This window comes from Humulus lupulus, chromosome 2, assembly GCF_963169125.1.
Source record: "Humulus lupulus chromosome 2, drHumLupu1.1, whole genome shotgun sequence".
Taxonomy (NCBI): Eukaryota; Viridiplantae; Streptophyta; class Magnoliopsida; order Rosales; family Cannabaceae; genus Humulus; species Humulus lupulus.
The window spans coordinates 160,595,710-160,612,325 of NC_084794.1; the positions used below are offsets into that span (position 1 = coordinate 160,595,710).

Here is a 16,616-nt window from a genome sequence, read left to right on the forward strand (position 1 = left end):
TTGGTTTTCGATTGTCACAACTACTCTGACATGAAGAAGGTAAAACTAGCTATCATTGAATTTACTGATTATGCTATTGTTTGGTGGGATCAGTTGTGCATCAACATGAGGCGTAATGGAGATCGTGCCATTGACACTTGGGAGGCTATGAAGAGGGTGATGAGGCGATGGTTTGTACCATCTCATTATTATCGAGATCTATACCTTAAGTTGCAGGGTCTTCGTCAAGGTTCCAAGAGTGTTGATGAGTATTACAAAGAGATGGAGATGGCTATGATTAGAGCCAATGTGGAAGAGGATCGGGAGGCGACAATGGCAAGGTTTTTGAATGGGTTGAACCGAGAGATTGCTAATCCAATTGAGCTACACCATTATGTGGAATTGGAAGATTTGGTGTATATGGCAATCAAAGTTGAGAGGCAGCTCAAGAGGGGTAGTACAAGTTCAAAGCCAAGACCAAGCCCACACAATTCAAGTGCAACACCTTGGCGGTCAAACTATCCAAAGAAGGAAGAAGACCAACCTACTTCATCCTTTACAGCAAAACCAGCCATAACCCCTCAAGGTAAAACAACCCCTACTTCGTCCCGTTCTAGTGAGATAAAGTGTTTCAAATGTCAGGGGCGAGGACACATAGCTAGCCAATGTCCAAACAAGAGAGTTATGGTGATTCGAGAAAGTGGCGAGCTCGATTCTTCAGATGAAGATGATCTTGCTGACGTGCCACCATTGGAAGATGCTTCTATCGATGATGAAGAGTATGGGCCAGAATCTGGTGAGATGCTTGCACTAGTCACACGACGAGCCTTGAATTTGCAAGCAAAAGAAGAGGAAGAAGAGGTGCAGCGGGAGAACATCTTTCACACTCGTTGTCATGTGAAAGACAAGGTATGTAGTGTGATTATTGATGGAGGTAGTTGTACTAACGTTGCTAGTTCTTCCATGGTTGAGAAGCTGGGGCTCCCAACGCTTAAACATCCTTGTCCATACAAGTTGCAGTGGTTGAATGATAGTGGTGAAGTGAGAGTTACAAAACAGGTGCTGGTATCATTTCGAATTGGCAAGTATGAGGATGAGGTATTGTGCGATGTGGTTCCCATGCAAGCTGGACACCTCCTTCTAGGAAGGCCTTGGCTATTTGATCAGCGAGTCCAGCATGATGGCTTCACCAACAAGTACTCATTCACGTTCCATCAACGAACAATCACTCTAGCTCCATTGACGCCAAAGCAAGTATATGAAGACCAAGTGAGGTTGCAAAAATTGAGTGATAAAAAAATATTGAGTGAGCAAAAGAAGGAGAGTGAAAAGATGAATGAGAGTGAGAAAAAAGAGAGACAAAGAGAGAAAAGGGTTGAATCAAGTGAGCGAGAAAAGAAAGAGAAGAGTTCGATCAATGAGGGAAAATTAGAGAGAAAACAGAATAATTTTTATGCAAAAAAAAGTGAGGTTAAGGAGGCTCTTTTAAACACTAACAAACTTGATGCTCACAAAGGTCGTCACAAGCAGGTTTTTGACCCCGGTGATTGGGTATGTGTACACATGAGGAAAGAGCGATTCCCAGCACAAAGACGTTCCAAATTGCTACCTCGAGGAGATGGTCCATTTCAAGTGCTAGAAAGGATCAATGACAATGCCTACAGACTCGATTTACCAGGTGAGTATACTGTTAGTGCTACTTTTAATGTTTCTGATTTGAGTCCTTTTGATGCAGGTGAATATTTGAGGACAAATCATTCTCAAGAGGGGGGGAATGATGAGGACACCAAGACTAAAGATCCAAGTCTAGTTCCAGTTGGTCTGGTGACGAGGGCGCGAGCCAAAAGACTTAGTTTAGGAGCTTGATGAGTCTTATTGTATTTTGTCATCTTGTATTTTTATTTAGTCTTTGTTTATTTTGTGAAAAGTCAAACACTTGACTTGTGTGAGTCCAAGAGTTCTTTTGTCTTTAATTTTTGGTTTTCATTAGGAAGACAAAAGGCTTGTCTTTAATTTCAGTTTTCATTAGGAAGACAAAAGGCTTGTTTTTTTTTTAAATTTCGGTTTTGCTTTAGGAAGACAAAGGGGCTTGTCTTGATGTAATTTTCGCCTATATTAGGCCTTGAAAACATTTGGAAAAATCAGATTTTGATGAAATGAAAATTGAGAGGTTTTCTTCTTGAGTTCTTGAAGAGACTATTCGAACTTATCAAGGGTATTCCTTGTGGCGTTCAATCCGAATTATCAAACGGATTCCCATCCCCGTTTGTGGCGTCTTCCTCATACCAAGGTTCGTGCTTGGCTAAGCATTGGGTCGCGGTTCTTCATTCCCATTTCGTGTGTTCTTGGTGGCTGCCATATTTGGTGTCGGGTTTCATCACAGTGTTGGTGTGGTTCGTATCAGTATTCACGTGTTATTAATCTGGGTTCATTAAGTAGGTTTTGAATGTGTTAGCTTGAGGAAAAGGTAGGGAAGAAGATGGAAAATTCTGGGTTCGGAGGTGGGAGCCGCGACCCTAGGAGGGGTGCGCCGCGGCGTCTGGTGGGCACGCCGCGGCCCGTGTGGGGGTCAGTGAGGTGCTAGCCTCTGTTTCGAGGCTAGCCGCGTCTCTTGTGGGTGGGGCCGCGACCCTTAGTGCCAGTTTGGGTTTTTAGGGTATTTTAGGCTTGGGAACTCAAGGGGTAAGGCTCGAGATGGATTTTATCACCCATATTGATAGAATTCAAGGTCCCAGAGGTTGGGGTTATGGCTCGAAGTTATTTATTGGATTAGAACTCGATGGATAGATGTTGTTAATGTGTTGTGACTAGGATTTCGGCGAGGCTCACGTTAGAGGACTGTGCTCGGGGCATCGGTGCTCAAGAAGCTCAGAATTCAGGTAAGAAAACCCTTGTTTCCATAGAGCTTATGTGCAGGGCTGAGCCCAATGTGTCTGAATGGAAATGATATGCAGGGCTGAGCCCAATATGCTAGAACTACAGAGCGTAGCTCTTTATCTGTTTATGCTAGAATTCTGTACTTGTTGCTATATCATGTATGATATTATGTGAGTGATTGGCAAGAGCCGGGAACGGTGTAGACCGAGAACGGCGAGGGGCCGGGAACGGCATCAGGCACGTTGAGTGCAAGGCCGAGAATGGCAAGGGGCCGGAAGCAGTGTTGAGCACGTGGAGTGCGAGTTGCCAGGGCGAGTCCTAAGAAGGATACCTGGGATATCCTTACGACATGGTCTGCGAACCCAGGCTTGGTAAACGCCTGGGACGGCTAGGTCGTATGTGTTTAGCCATTGGTGGCCTGTTTTTATGCCTGACTTGTGTGTTGCATATGTTATCTGTTTGTGGGTTTTCTTGCTGGGCTTCGGCTCACAGATGCTCTGTGGTGCAGGTAAGAGTAAGGAGAAGATCAACCAACCATGAGTACAGCAGGCGTGAGGCGGCGTGTACATGTTTGGCCAGCCTGGCTGCAACGGCTAGAGGATTTTGGGAGATGCTTGTAAATGAACTTAGATTTTGTCGTTTAGCCAACTCAGTACAGTTTTTATGTTATAAATGTTTCTAAAATGTATTTTGGGATCCCAAGTGTAAACTTTTTATATTTATCTATGGAAACTACTATTTCTCGAGTCTTTTCTTTGTTTATGGCTTAATTACACTATTTGATTTTAAACCTCGATTAGGGAGTTAAAAGCACGTTTTTAAACTCACCTAGTAACAGGTCTAAGGAAGTAGGGCATTACACCACGTCTCCATATCCACCCCAACCCCAACCCCAAACCCACTTCTCTTTCATCACCCAAAACCTCTTTTTTACACTCTCGCACTATATATAATTTCCCACTTCATCTCTCATATATATATATATAACTAATCAATAAATTACCATATTATTAAGAAAAAAAAGTAGGATGAACACCAAAGTAGAAGAGAAGTTCTCCAAGTTCTTTGAGAAGTGGTTTCTGCAGTCAGAGAAGTTCTTCGAGTTCTTTAAGCAGTGGCTTCAGAGTGAGTTGGAGCTCAAAAAAATGGTCTCCAAAGTGACAACCCATGTTAAGGCTTACTACGCCACCAAATGGGTTGTGACACACAATGATGTTTTGGCTTTCTCTAGTCTTGTTTGGTTGAGCCCACCAAAGAATGCTTATCTATGGGTGACCAATTGGAAGCCTTCCACGATGTTCTGGCTCATTTAGTTGTTGAGGATGAGCCATGTCTCGAAAATGAAGTACTTGACGGATCCTCAGCAGAATACCATGGAGGAGCTGAGTGTGAAGATAAGGATCGAGAAGGAGAAGGTGGAGAGGCAACGAGTGGCCATGACTAATCGAAGGATGGTCGAGCTTGCTCTTTGAGCTCCATTTGTAGAAGTAGTATTAGCCTTCTTTTAAGTTCACTTGCTCGGTCCACCATTAATAACTTCAAACATTTGATGGTCATTAAGTAGCTACATCATGTCATTCTCCATTTTGTTCAAGAAATAGTTAGTGGGGAATGCACGGAAAGAAGGTGCTAGGTTGTTCAGGATGAGCCCCACGTGAGTCTTCTCATCATTGGAGGCTCCATGCAACTCAACTTCCTGGAAGTAGTTTGTCATCTTGATGAAGTGATCACGAACATGCATCTATGATGCCAGCTTAACATTCACATACTTCTTGGTGGCTTTGAAACAGGCTTCATCAGATTTATGCTCGAACATGTCTTGAAGCTGGCCCATGATGTCAAAATGAGTGTCCACATTCTCCAACTTAGTCCTCAGTGTGTCCGACATGCTCGCAAGCATGTACGCTTTGACTTTGTTGTTTGCAATATGCCAACGCTCGTACCTCTCCCGAACAGACTTGGTTGCATTTTCATCGGGAATGTTAGGTTTATTCTTAATCATGACGAACTTAGTGTTATTGCCGATCAACACAATGTTGATGTTGGACTTCGACTTCATGAAGTTTTCACCAGTGAGAAACTCCTTAGAGAGTAGAGAGAGAATGAGGTTGGAAGCCATAAAGCTACAATTATCAATAAGTAGAAATTAATGCATTGCTTGACAAACATATAATCACACAAAAAATTCAGAATCAACATAACATGTTGACATGTTCATAGATAAGAAAAATGCTAAAACACTTATCAACTACTTCTGAGGTATTTTAACTAGCCATAAAACATGTGTCCCGATAGGCGACAGTTACAAAATAATTTAGTTAAATAGAGAAAACATATCGATTGTTGAAAATTCTATAACTTTTCATTAACAACCTTCATATTCGATCAAATTAACAAAAATTAATTATTTCTTACTTTATGAGCTTTACCCACAGATTTGATTATGAAAGACTTAGTTCTTAATAGTCATCGTAGGTTGAATGTATAAGAGTTTGATCTATGACCATCTATCCTTTGAAGGTTAACCATGTGATGAGTGTAATGAACACGATCCGTAGGGAGACGAAATCAAAGCGCTATGAGGCCTCACTAAACTAGAGAGAGTTAAATTAATGACGAAGATCGAATATTATACATTAAGCTCATTATTTTAATTTTTTCACTTATTATCATTTTTTTCTTTGAAAATTACTAACCTAGGTTTGCCAAATTATTAAAAATAATCAATAAACCATAGTTTATATTTTTCCCAATAATTCTAAAATCACCCATTGAAAACTAATTCAAAAATTAGAATTAATATGTTTCTAATAAATTATTAGGTCCAACTAAAATAATTAACCCGATACAATTAAATCCAACTCATGCTAATGAGCCTTAACAATTGGGCTTGCATGGAGAAGGGGTGGGTCCAGTATGCGTTCCCACTACAAAGACCCCCAATCTTCCATGGAAGTACCAAAAGAAATGAATTTAAACCTTTGTCTTATTAATTGTTATAAATTGACTAGACCCATTTAATCATGTAAAGCAAATGAGCTTTCACAAGTGGAATCACCCACAAGAAATGAATTTAAACTTTACACTTTCAATGAACCCAAATAAAACCTAACTTATTATGAAAAAAAATTATTTGACTCCCTCTATCTAGAATAATAGATCATCACTGTAAAATCACCATCAAAGCCCAATTGTAAAAAATGACATATATATTGATGCATGACATGTAAATAACTGATTGGCCTAGCATATTATTTTATATGACGTGTTACTTATTTATGACATTTATTTCCAAAATAAAAATTTTTGCCAAAATTAACTAAATCCTAACTAACCAAAAATAATTAGATATTTATCAATTTAAAATAATTAATTATATACAAAAATTTATCTGACAAAATTCAATTAATTAATTAAAATAATTTGATTGTTAAGTTTAGAAAATATCTCATAAAATAAGATAACTTAAAAAAAAAAAAAAATAAGTAATATTAATCCTTAATAATACGAAATTTGAATTAAAAAATATCAAGATTCGAAATTTATGGTAACCCAATTTTTTTTTTGGTCTTGGCTGCAAACTGAGTGCACCTGCGTTCGCACGCGTGCGCCCCCAGCGCGCCTCGCGCACGCATGTGCGTGCTTAACACCCCAAAAATGCAAAAAATTAACCTTTTTGTGCAAAAATTGATCTTAACATGTTTTTTTAATAATTTTTAGAGAGTTTATGCATTTAATAAAACACATAAAAATTTTAAAAAATATCAAAACTATCAATTTTAGGCAAAATCACATAAAACTTAAACATACTTCTACAACAAGCAATCATCAAATTTTCTAAACATGTCAAAATTCACAAGCAAACACATTTATACAAATAGACAATAAATTTGACTCCGAGGCCAATTGTAGGATCTAAAATTTTTCGTCTAGATGCATGCTTCCAATTTTCATATACAAAACATAAAATAGAAAACATCAAAGCATGCTAACATATGAACATAGGATGCTTTCAAAGTGCGTAGCAGAACAATGTCTCATTCTTTTTGATTCTTTATCCATTGATCATTTATGAATGCAAGGAATTGCTAAGAATCTAAACCTCTTAGAATATACCAAATTCTTCCAAGCCTATCTCTAAATCAAGTTTAACAAAGGGTGGACTAATTCTCAACACATGAGACAAAATTACAAAGGGAAGAGCAAGAGAATGCTCGACAAGGAGGGAGATTAGACTGTCTAGGTTTTCACTTACCCAAAATGAAACAACACAGTTACTACAAACCCTAGACATTTCAATCCTTATATAGGCAACTAAATGGTCTTTATTTTAATTAAAATAAAAAACAAGCAATAAAGGCCTTGGGCTCCCCACACATGTACTTGGGTCTAATCTCTTTGTCTTGAATTAAGATTCCAATTGGACATAAAATCAAAGCCTTTTATTTATTTATCTTATAAGTAATTAATTAAATAAATAATTAAATCTTTACTCAAATTAACTAATTATAATGTGAAAATTGATTTAATATTACTTATTTATATTGACAATAATTTGTCAATATTAATAAATTTACCCAAAAGACTCTCTTTCATTCCCAAATTCTTAATAAATGTAAATATTATTAAATCGACCCAGTCAATTTGATATTTATAATTGATAAATATATCAATTGTTTGAGACTAATAAACTTGATTTGATAAGAGATGCCGTGGGGACCACCATGGATCCCCACGATAATACCTTTAGTGTATTCAACTTATGACCTTAATGCCCAACGTAGATTAATCTAATGTAAATGCAATAATTAATCTGAGTATATTATATGCTAGCTACAGTATTGGCTAATGGGATAGGACAATCTGTGAGAGGAATGGGAACACACAACAAGGACAACTATAAGTTAGTCTGTGATTTATGTGTCTACAACATGAAATAACTAGTGTATTGTTTGCTAGTAATAGGATTTATACACTAGTGAGAGAGATGACTCATTTAGAGACAATGAATAGGGGTGCTTATGCTCCACGTGAGATATTCGTGGTTCGGGTTGCGCCCGTGACCCTTACTTATGAAATAAGTATATCGGTTAAACTTAGGAGTCTGAACGATCTTAGGGGTGCTTATGCTCCATTGTGATTTGTTATTTTATCTTGGTTTGTGACCTTGAGAATTGGCCAAGAGATGAGTATACTTGTTAAACTTAGGAGTTTGGATGATCATACGGGTGCTTATGCTCCATTGTGAGATGTTATTTAGTCCGATGCGATTCCGTGACACTGTGATTTATTGGTTATGTTAGCTACTGTGACATTTGGCCTAGAAATAAGTATATCAAGTAAACCTAGGAGTCTCAATGAACTGGTGTGAATTTACCTATCCTTTGTGTTAGTATGAATGCCCTAGAAAATCGTTGGTTACCCTCAAGAAAGATTTATGGTTTGGATACCAGTGTGGAGACTTGGGTCTCCATTGCATTTTGAATATACACTAGGGGATATCATTTGCAACTCCTAAGATGGTTTCTGGGGGAGTATTATATTTGTTATTATTTTGTATCTTCTCTGGTCTAGATTTCTGCAGGGTTATATATTTTTCCGTTTCTGATATGGATTTATATACTGTCAGAACACTTAGGCCTTCTTAAATTGTTTGGTTAGGGCCCGAATTTATCCTTATTGTATTTATTCTTCTCTGAGCTGTGAGATTGACTTTACTAAGCGTTATCACTTACAAGTTGTTCATGCTAGGTAAGGGCAAAGATAAGCTAGGACAGTGAGCGCCGAGGTCTGCTTGCAAGGATGTACATGTGGCCCAACCTATGAGAAGTCTATACTTTTGAAACACTTTTTAAATTATGTTTAAATTATGTCAAATTAAGCTATAATGTAAATATTTGTTTAGTGTGTGTACACATTACGTTTAAAAGTTTTTTATACGACCTTTTAATTTATGAAAATGGTTTAATTTATGCAAAATCGATGTTAATATTTTTGGGTCATTACAAGTGGTATCAGAGCCCTAGTTGAACCTATTCTATGGAAAAATCCACATGTACATTCGACAAGGTTGACCAACACTTGCTTTAAGTATTGCCTTTAAATTTATTTTAGTTAGTTTATTTCTCTGTTACTTACCTAATTTCTATAAATTGTAGGTTAGAATGTTAGACTGGCCCAAAGTGATCAACCCCTGTAAGGAGTATAACTTAATCCAAAGAATCAAAATCCTAAAGTCTTTTATGGCCTCAGATCTGGAACCCTTTACCGGGTTAGGGGACAATAGGGAAGAGATTGAGAATGGACAACAATTGTGGCTGGACAATTTGACATTCTTAAGACACCTTATCGATTTAGGTCTAGGTCAGCAATCTCTACCTTAAGGATGTAACCTTCGCTTGGTGCACCGACAAAGCGGCCAAACCACGTACCCAAGGATGGAATTAGCTAAGGATAGCACTCTAGCAGAAGTTTGGACCTTTTATTATTAAGTCTGATTGGTACAAGGAGTATAGGAAAATTTAAATGGAACGTAATGATCAGGATGGAATTCTGAGGAAGACCCCGAGGAAGATTCTGAGGAAGAAAACAATGGAGACTTTGATATGGAGGAGGACCCAACACAAGAATTGGAGGAGGACTCAGACGAGGATTCCAGCTCCGACCTAGATATTGTAGATTGAGTAGATATTTAGACTTTGTACTTTTGGATAGTAGCCACACTTTTTGTGTATACTTTGGATTAGTGGTATAATGGACCCATCTACTACTACTAAATTTTGTAAATTCCTTAGGATAACTAAGCTCAAACTAACCTATACCCTAGGGATAATTTTGTAAATCTCATAGGATGACCGAGCCCAACTTTGAAACTGTAAAAAGATACTTTATTATGCAGTAAAGTTGCTATCTTTTGTTGTATTTATTGATTTTTGTGTTATGTGTGATATGTTTGGTGTACTCAATTTTTACATTAAGTAGTTATTTATGCTATTACTAATCCCTGGTTGTTACCTCACCAAAGGAGCTTCTGCATACGAACAAATACAAGTATTGTATAGGGCTCTAGAAGAGCTGAGAACTCTACGGGAACAAGAAACAATGACAGGCAGATGTTGAAGCCCGTAAAGCGGAAATGTTTAGACTTTATTACAGCGACTTCTAGTTGCACCAAATAATGTCCAGAATAATCAAGTACCACATGTAGTCAAGGTATGAAACCCTGAACCATAGGCTGAGGCCGAAGAGGGTAACTTGACAGTGGTTGTACAAGGAGCAGTTTAGCCAAGATTGCTGAAACCCATCTTTGAAAGATTCGGGAAACATAACCCACCAGTATTTGAAAGGACTACTGACCATATGGTGGCAAGAGAGTGGACCAGTTTCCTAGAATGAATCTTTGAATTCATAGAAGTTACTGAATGGGAGAAGGTGGTATGTGTTGTGTATATGTTGAGGAAGGATGCTCACATTTGGTGGGATGCAACAAAGAAGGACCATAATGCACAAGAAATGGAGTGGTCAAAGTTTTTGCTGTTTTTCAACTCAAAGTATTACAATCGAGCTTTGGTTGACTACAAAGTAGTTGAGTTCTCTAATCTGAAGTAGTGAAAGATGAATGTACAAGAATATGTTCGTAAATTTGACCAACTATCGAGGTTCGCACTAGACTTATTCAGATTCGAGGCGAACAAAATGAGGAAGTTTTTGAAGGGTTTAAGAGGGGACATTGTGCAATTTGTTGACACCAAGAGCACGGGCCCGAAAACTTACGAATGGGCAGTGAAACAAGCTATCCCCCAACAGTCATCAGTAGCACAAGAAAGAAAGGGGCCCCAAATGGTTGAGGAGAAAAGATATCCTCCAACTAATCAAGGCCAGTTTCAGGCTAATAGAATTGGACAAAGGGGAAGATTTATTCCCACATTCAACCAAAATTATGGAAGGTCAAATGGTCAAGGTGGCTGAAGGTTTGGTGGAGGCAACAAGAGCAAGTCAGGACCTCCTAGACGGGGGTTGAACTTTAATAAGCAACCTAGGCGCGAATTATAGAATTGGCATGTTTGTACTAAATACAACCGAGTCATCTGGGCAATTGCAATTCCAAAGCCTATTTTACGTGCGGTGGCTGCGAACACTTTTCCAGGAAAATTACAAAGCCAAGGCTGATAGGAGCCCCGCCACGAGTCTTTTCTCTTACTCAAGGTGATAAGGGAGCCAGACCATCGGAGATGGTGTCAGGTCAGATTCCTATCAGCCAAAATTCAAAATATGCATTTTTGGACACTATTGCATCACATTCTTTCAAAAATTCTTCGTTTGTGGAGAAAATAGATAGAAGGCAAGAGCATATTTCTAAGGTTTGTGGAGTATCCTTACCTTCAGGAAAGAACATGTTGATACGATCTTGGGTTAGAGTCGTACCTGTAACGACCCAAAATCACTAATTTGGCTTAAGGGCCTTGATTAGTGTGCCGGGAAGGCATAATTGGTTTGTGCGTGATTTTATTAGTTTAATGCATGGATTTATGATAAGCATGCTTGTATGATTATATGTTATATTTTTGAGAACCACATTATTATGTGGGTGAATCTGCAGCATGCGACTTGAGGCGATCCTAGGGAGCTAGTTAGCAGGAAAGTCACAACGGGGCCTAATATTTGACTTGGGGCAAGTCAAGGGGGTATTTCGGGTACTAGATGATTATTTGGGTTATCGGGTCATGGAAATAAATAATTGGAGATATATTTGAGGTTAGGAAGTTTAGGCGGGAATATTGGCGAATTTTACCATTTTTCCCTCTGGGACGTTTCTGGTACCCCGAGCCTCGGGATTGGTTTAATTGCTTGAGGATAGATAGATAAAACTTAGAAAAAAGTGGAAACTCAAGGAACTGACCCTTTCCTTTTTCTCTCCTCCTCTCCTCTTATATCCCAAGGAAATCACTGAAAACTTAGGGGATTTGGCTGGGAATTCAGAGATTTGAGCTGAGGAATTGGAGGATTAACTCAGTGGAAGCTAGGGAATCAAACTAGAAACTAAGGTAAGCACTGAATTTCATGTTTGATCAGTTGATTATGAGGTTTTGGGCAGAAATCTAAGGGTTTTTAGGTTCTTAATTTCAAGGTTGAATTAAGGTAGAAAGCTTGGGAGTTAGCTCATAATTTGCTTAGAGAAGTGGTTCTGCGGTGGAGGTAAGCTTGAATTTATGATCTAATGGTTGAATTCTGGTGTTTCATGGCTAGTTTTTATGTTCTTGAGCTTCTGGGTTTCAGAAATTAAAATGGGATTTTAATGAGTTTCTAAGCTAGGATTTTGCTGGATTATGTTGCTAGAATCATGTTAGAATTTTTGTGATCAATGGGTTTTGGTATTAGGATGGTTTGGGTGGTTTTGAGCAAGATTGGGATGTTAAAAATGGTGGATTTTCTGGGCACGAGGGGCTGGGCCATGGCTCTGTTCTAGAGTGCCGAGGCCCTGCGGAGCAAAGAAGAGCCAAGGAGGCTCTGTGGTAGGGAAGCGTCGTGGTGCCACAGGGCAGGGCCACGACGCGTGTCTGTGATCAAAGAGGCCTAGCCTCTATTTTAGGGGGCGGGTCACGGCCCTTAAGGATTTTTTTGGTTATTTGAAGGTTGTAAGCGTGGGAACCTAATCTAGGGTTCTCGGGATTGATTCCACCACCGTGCTTGGTGGAATTCGATGTCCCGGAAGCTAGAACCTCGCCCAGAAACATTTATTCGAATATTAAAGGAATCCCTTATCTTGGTTGTGACTAGGTAAAAGCTAGGGCTCGTGAGACGGATCGTGCTCAAGGGGCATTTCTCGTAATCGAAACGTTTGGAAATTAAAAGTAAGAAAGTTGCACCCAGTTGTGGATTCATAATGGGACTAAGGGTTCCTTGTTTTGTATGCTTTACAAAGGGTGGTATCATGCCATGTAAAAAGTGGGAAAACGGCCTAAGGGTGCCAGAGTTTACATTAGCACACATGGCACGGCTCAGCCACTGGTAGCTGATGACAACTTATTATACATTGAGCTCGGTTTAAGCGGGTCGGAGTCAGTGGGGTAAACAGAGGGTGCGACCAAAGGTGTCGACCCTATTTATTGTGTAATCTGGTTGTTGTGGTTGATTGTTGATTACGATGTGCTGAATGGCTAAATGTTAGTTTGTGAATTCATGTGTTATAATAATGAGTTATATGTTTATTAGGGATTGTTAAATGTTTAAACATGCGTAAAGAGTTTATGATTATTAACAGTACTTGTGTTATGATGTTACGCTTTCTTGCTGGGTCTTGGCTCACGGGTGCTTCGTGGTGCAGGTAAAGGCAAGGGCAAGCTTGACCAGCCCTGATTTGGAGAGCTCTGGGAGCAGAATGTACATGAACAGCTGCTCAGCCGCCACGTTTGAGGGGAGACAGGGACAAGAGAACCATAAACATCTGTTTTGCCTTTAGAATGGCTAGTGGTTGTTTGTGCTCTGGAAATTTTGTAAACCGACTTTTAAACGTTGTTCCTTTTTGGGATCCCATGTGTGTAAAAATGTTTAGTTATATGAAAAGTATCTTTTGAGACCAAAACCCTTTTAACCCTAGCGCATTAATGATTTTAGCAAACACGTTTTTAACTAAATGACTTGATTAGCAAGTCCTGCACTTTTATAAGTACACAGTGTAGTGGTCTTGGCTACCCAGGGCGTTATAGTACCATTCTGAGTAAAAGGATGTGAGCTGGTAGTCGAGCTGTTAGTTTTAGACTTACACAAGTACGATGTCATATTTGGTATGGATTGGTTGACGAAATATGGGATCTTTATCAACTGCATGAGCAGAAATGTGGTGTTCACTCATGTAGGCAAGCAACTATTCGAATTCAGGGGCACGTCTTGAGAAAAGAAATGGCCAATGATCTTTGCACTTAATAAGGCAAGGAAGATGCTGGATGACAGTTGCATCAGATGCCTCGCAAATATCGTGGACAAGGAGAAAGAGACAAAGTTGCCACTGACCAATGTACTAGGGGTATGCGAATTCCCTGAAGTATTTCCCGATAATCTTCCTAGGATACTGCCAGATTGAGAAGTCGTATACGAGATCGAGCTGGTTCCGGGAACAACACTAATCTAAAAAGCACCATATCAGATGGAACAAGCTGAACTCAAATAACTACAGGCGCAAAAGTTCATCAAACTAAGCCATTATCTGTGGGGAGCCCCGGTTCTGTTCGCAAAGAAGAAGGATGGCTCCATATGAATGTCTATTGATTACCAATAACTGAACAAGGTGACAATAAAGAACAAATATCCTTTACCCAGAATCGATGATTTTTTCAATCAATTACATGGAGCATCGATATTCTCTAAGAATGATTTACGGTCGGGTTATCACTAGCTCAAAGTGGAGTTAGATATTCAAAAGACGACCTTCCAAATGTGCTATGGCCACTATGAGTTCATATTGATGTCCTTTGGACTCACCAACGCACCTGCAACGTTTATGGACCTAATGAATAGGGTGTTCAATGAGTACTTAGATCAATTTGTTATTTTATTCATAAACGACATCCTTTTATATTCAAGGAGTAAAGAGGAGCATGATATACAATTAGAACTAGTTTTGCAAGGACTACAAGAAATGAAGTTGTATCCAAAGTTCTCGAATTGTAAATTTTAGCTAGAGAAAATGAGTTTTCTTGGGCACGTAGTGTCAGGAGACGAAATTGCAGTAGTTTCGACCAATATTGAAGCTATGAATCAGTGAAAACCCTCGAAGAATGTACATGAGGTTTGAAGTTTTCTGGGGTTAACGGGTTATTATAGGCGATTTGTGAAGGTTTTTCCAAAATAGCCACACCAATGACTGCTCTTACCCGCAAAAACATCAAATTTGAATGGACAATCAAGTTCGAACAAAGCTTTCCAGAGCTAAAGAAGAGGTTAACACCTGCTCTAGTGTTGACCATCCCTAACGGCAGAGAGGTATATGCCATCTATAGTGATGTGTCAGGGTAAGGGTTGGGGGAAGTATTAATGCACCATGGAAAAGTCATAGCATATGCCTCCTGAAAATTGAAGAATTATGACAAAAATTACCCCTTACATGACTTGGAGTTAGCAACAATGTTGTTTGCTCTCAAGATCTAGCAACACTAATTATACAGAATCCACTGTGATATTTATGTTGGTATTAAATGATCAATTCAAAGGTACGCAACGAAATATGTTGACCCATTTTAATAAATATTAATACAAGCCAAGATCATATACATATATAAATATTAAATCGCATACAAATAGATCAAGGATTACCTCTTGTAGCCTATCAAGTGTCCTTGAGTCTTTTTGTATAAATCAACGATCTTCCTATCCAGTGCTCTGAGATCTCACACCCTGATCTTCCAGACCAATCCTCAAACATGTAAGGACGTGTGTGGGCATGTAGGATTCAAAAGGTTGATATATGTGACTTCCTAGATGTACTCAACAAATGAGATCTAGAGAGTTTTGACAGAGAGAAGGTTTAGAATAGTTTTCAGGTTTAGAGAAAACTATCGCTTTAGAGAGAGAGAGTCTAATTAACCATTATAATCTGAATATCATGTATATCATATTTATAAAGATATTTAATCTAATTAAATAATCTTTATAAAATTAAAATATAATTCAAATTAAAATTGATTAGATATTTTCATTTAATTATCTATTTAAAAAAGAATAATTAAATAACTGATTAAACAAATTTATTTGAAATTAAAAATTCAATCTCAGGGTTAAAAACCATGATGCTAGGCGCCACACACTGTACTGTATAGTGTGTGTCGCCCATCCCTATTAGGGTTGCCTTAATTTTCTCATTTGTTTATTTAATCAACTTTTAAGACAAGATATTTATTCCAACATAAATATCAGTTAATTTAAAATTAACTTTATCTTAAAATATATGTTTTAAATTAAATATATAAATATCATATTATAAATAAGATATTTATTATTTTCTCTCTTTATATTAATCCAAACAAGAAAAATATTAATTTTAACATATAGTTTTTCAAAATAAAAACTATATAGTTAAATAATTAATTCACAATTAATCAATTAACCTTAATTATCAAATAATTATTTCCTTGCCATTGAAAATTAATTCCTTTGCAACTTAATCATTTCTCTTAACAAATCATTCTTTTGACATCCTTACCATTGACAGTGTAGGACAGAGGTGATCTAGAGACAATGAACCTATAATACGATGCTCCAATAAACCAGATTATTAATAAAACTCTTTAATCTAATAATATTATTTATTAATTCCATGATTACTCCACTATAAATATGGAATTGAACTATAAGTATTTATAGAATTATATTTACAGAGTTTTCTCTAGTAGTCCATTGATATAATCAATATATGTAGTTATGTCCTCCATTATTGGTTCGTTAATTAGAGCTGGTCAAAATTACCGTTTTACCCTTCTAATTACCTCTTGATGCTTAAGTACCATTAATTCACTAGAGAATAATTAATCTATCATCTAATTATATATTTGAGCTCAATAAATATTCAGTTCCAGAATCAACCCTTAAGGGAACCAATATTTGATCCGTTAGGAAAGCATGGATTCCAATGTTGTAATTCATGTTCCCAACCATCCATGATATTGAATCTCCAAAACAAAAGGTGTAACGCCCTACTACCTTAGAGCCGTTACTAAGTGAGTTTAAAATATGCAATCACTCGCTAATCGAGGTTTTTAAAGCAAAAG

General features: G+C 37.9%; 1 protein-coding gene across 1 annotated transcript; it reads right to left on the bottom strand.

Annotated features, from left to right (window-relative positions):
* Positions 1–4,597: 4,597 nt before the first annotated feature.
* LOC133814882 (uncharacterized) lies at positions 4,598–4,975 on the bottom strand. The gene has a single exon (XM_062247788.1). It carries the CDS (start codon positions 4,973–4,975, stop codon positions 4,598–4,600), a length of 378 nt encoding a protein of 125 aa, XP_062103772.1.
* Between the last annotated feature and the right edge of the window lie 11,641 nt (positions 4,976–16,616).

What these genes read in the sequence shown, in the direction of transcription:
- LOC133814882 (XM_062247788.1), bottom strand. Translation starts at nt 4,975, where the DNA reads ATGGCTTCCAACCTCATTCTCTCTCTACTCTCTAAGGAGTTTCTCACT.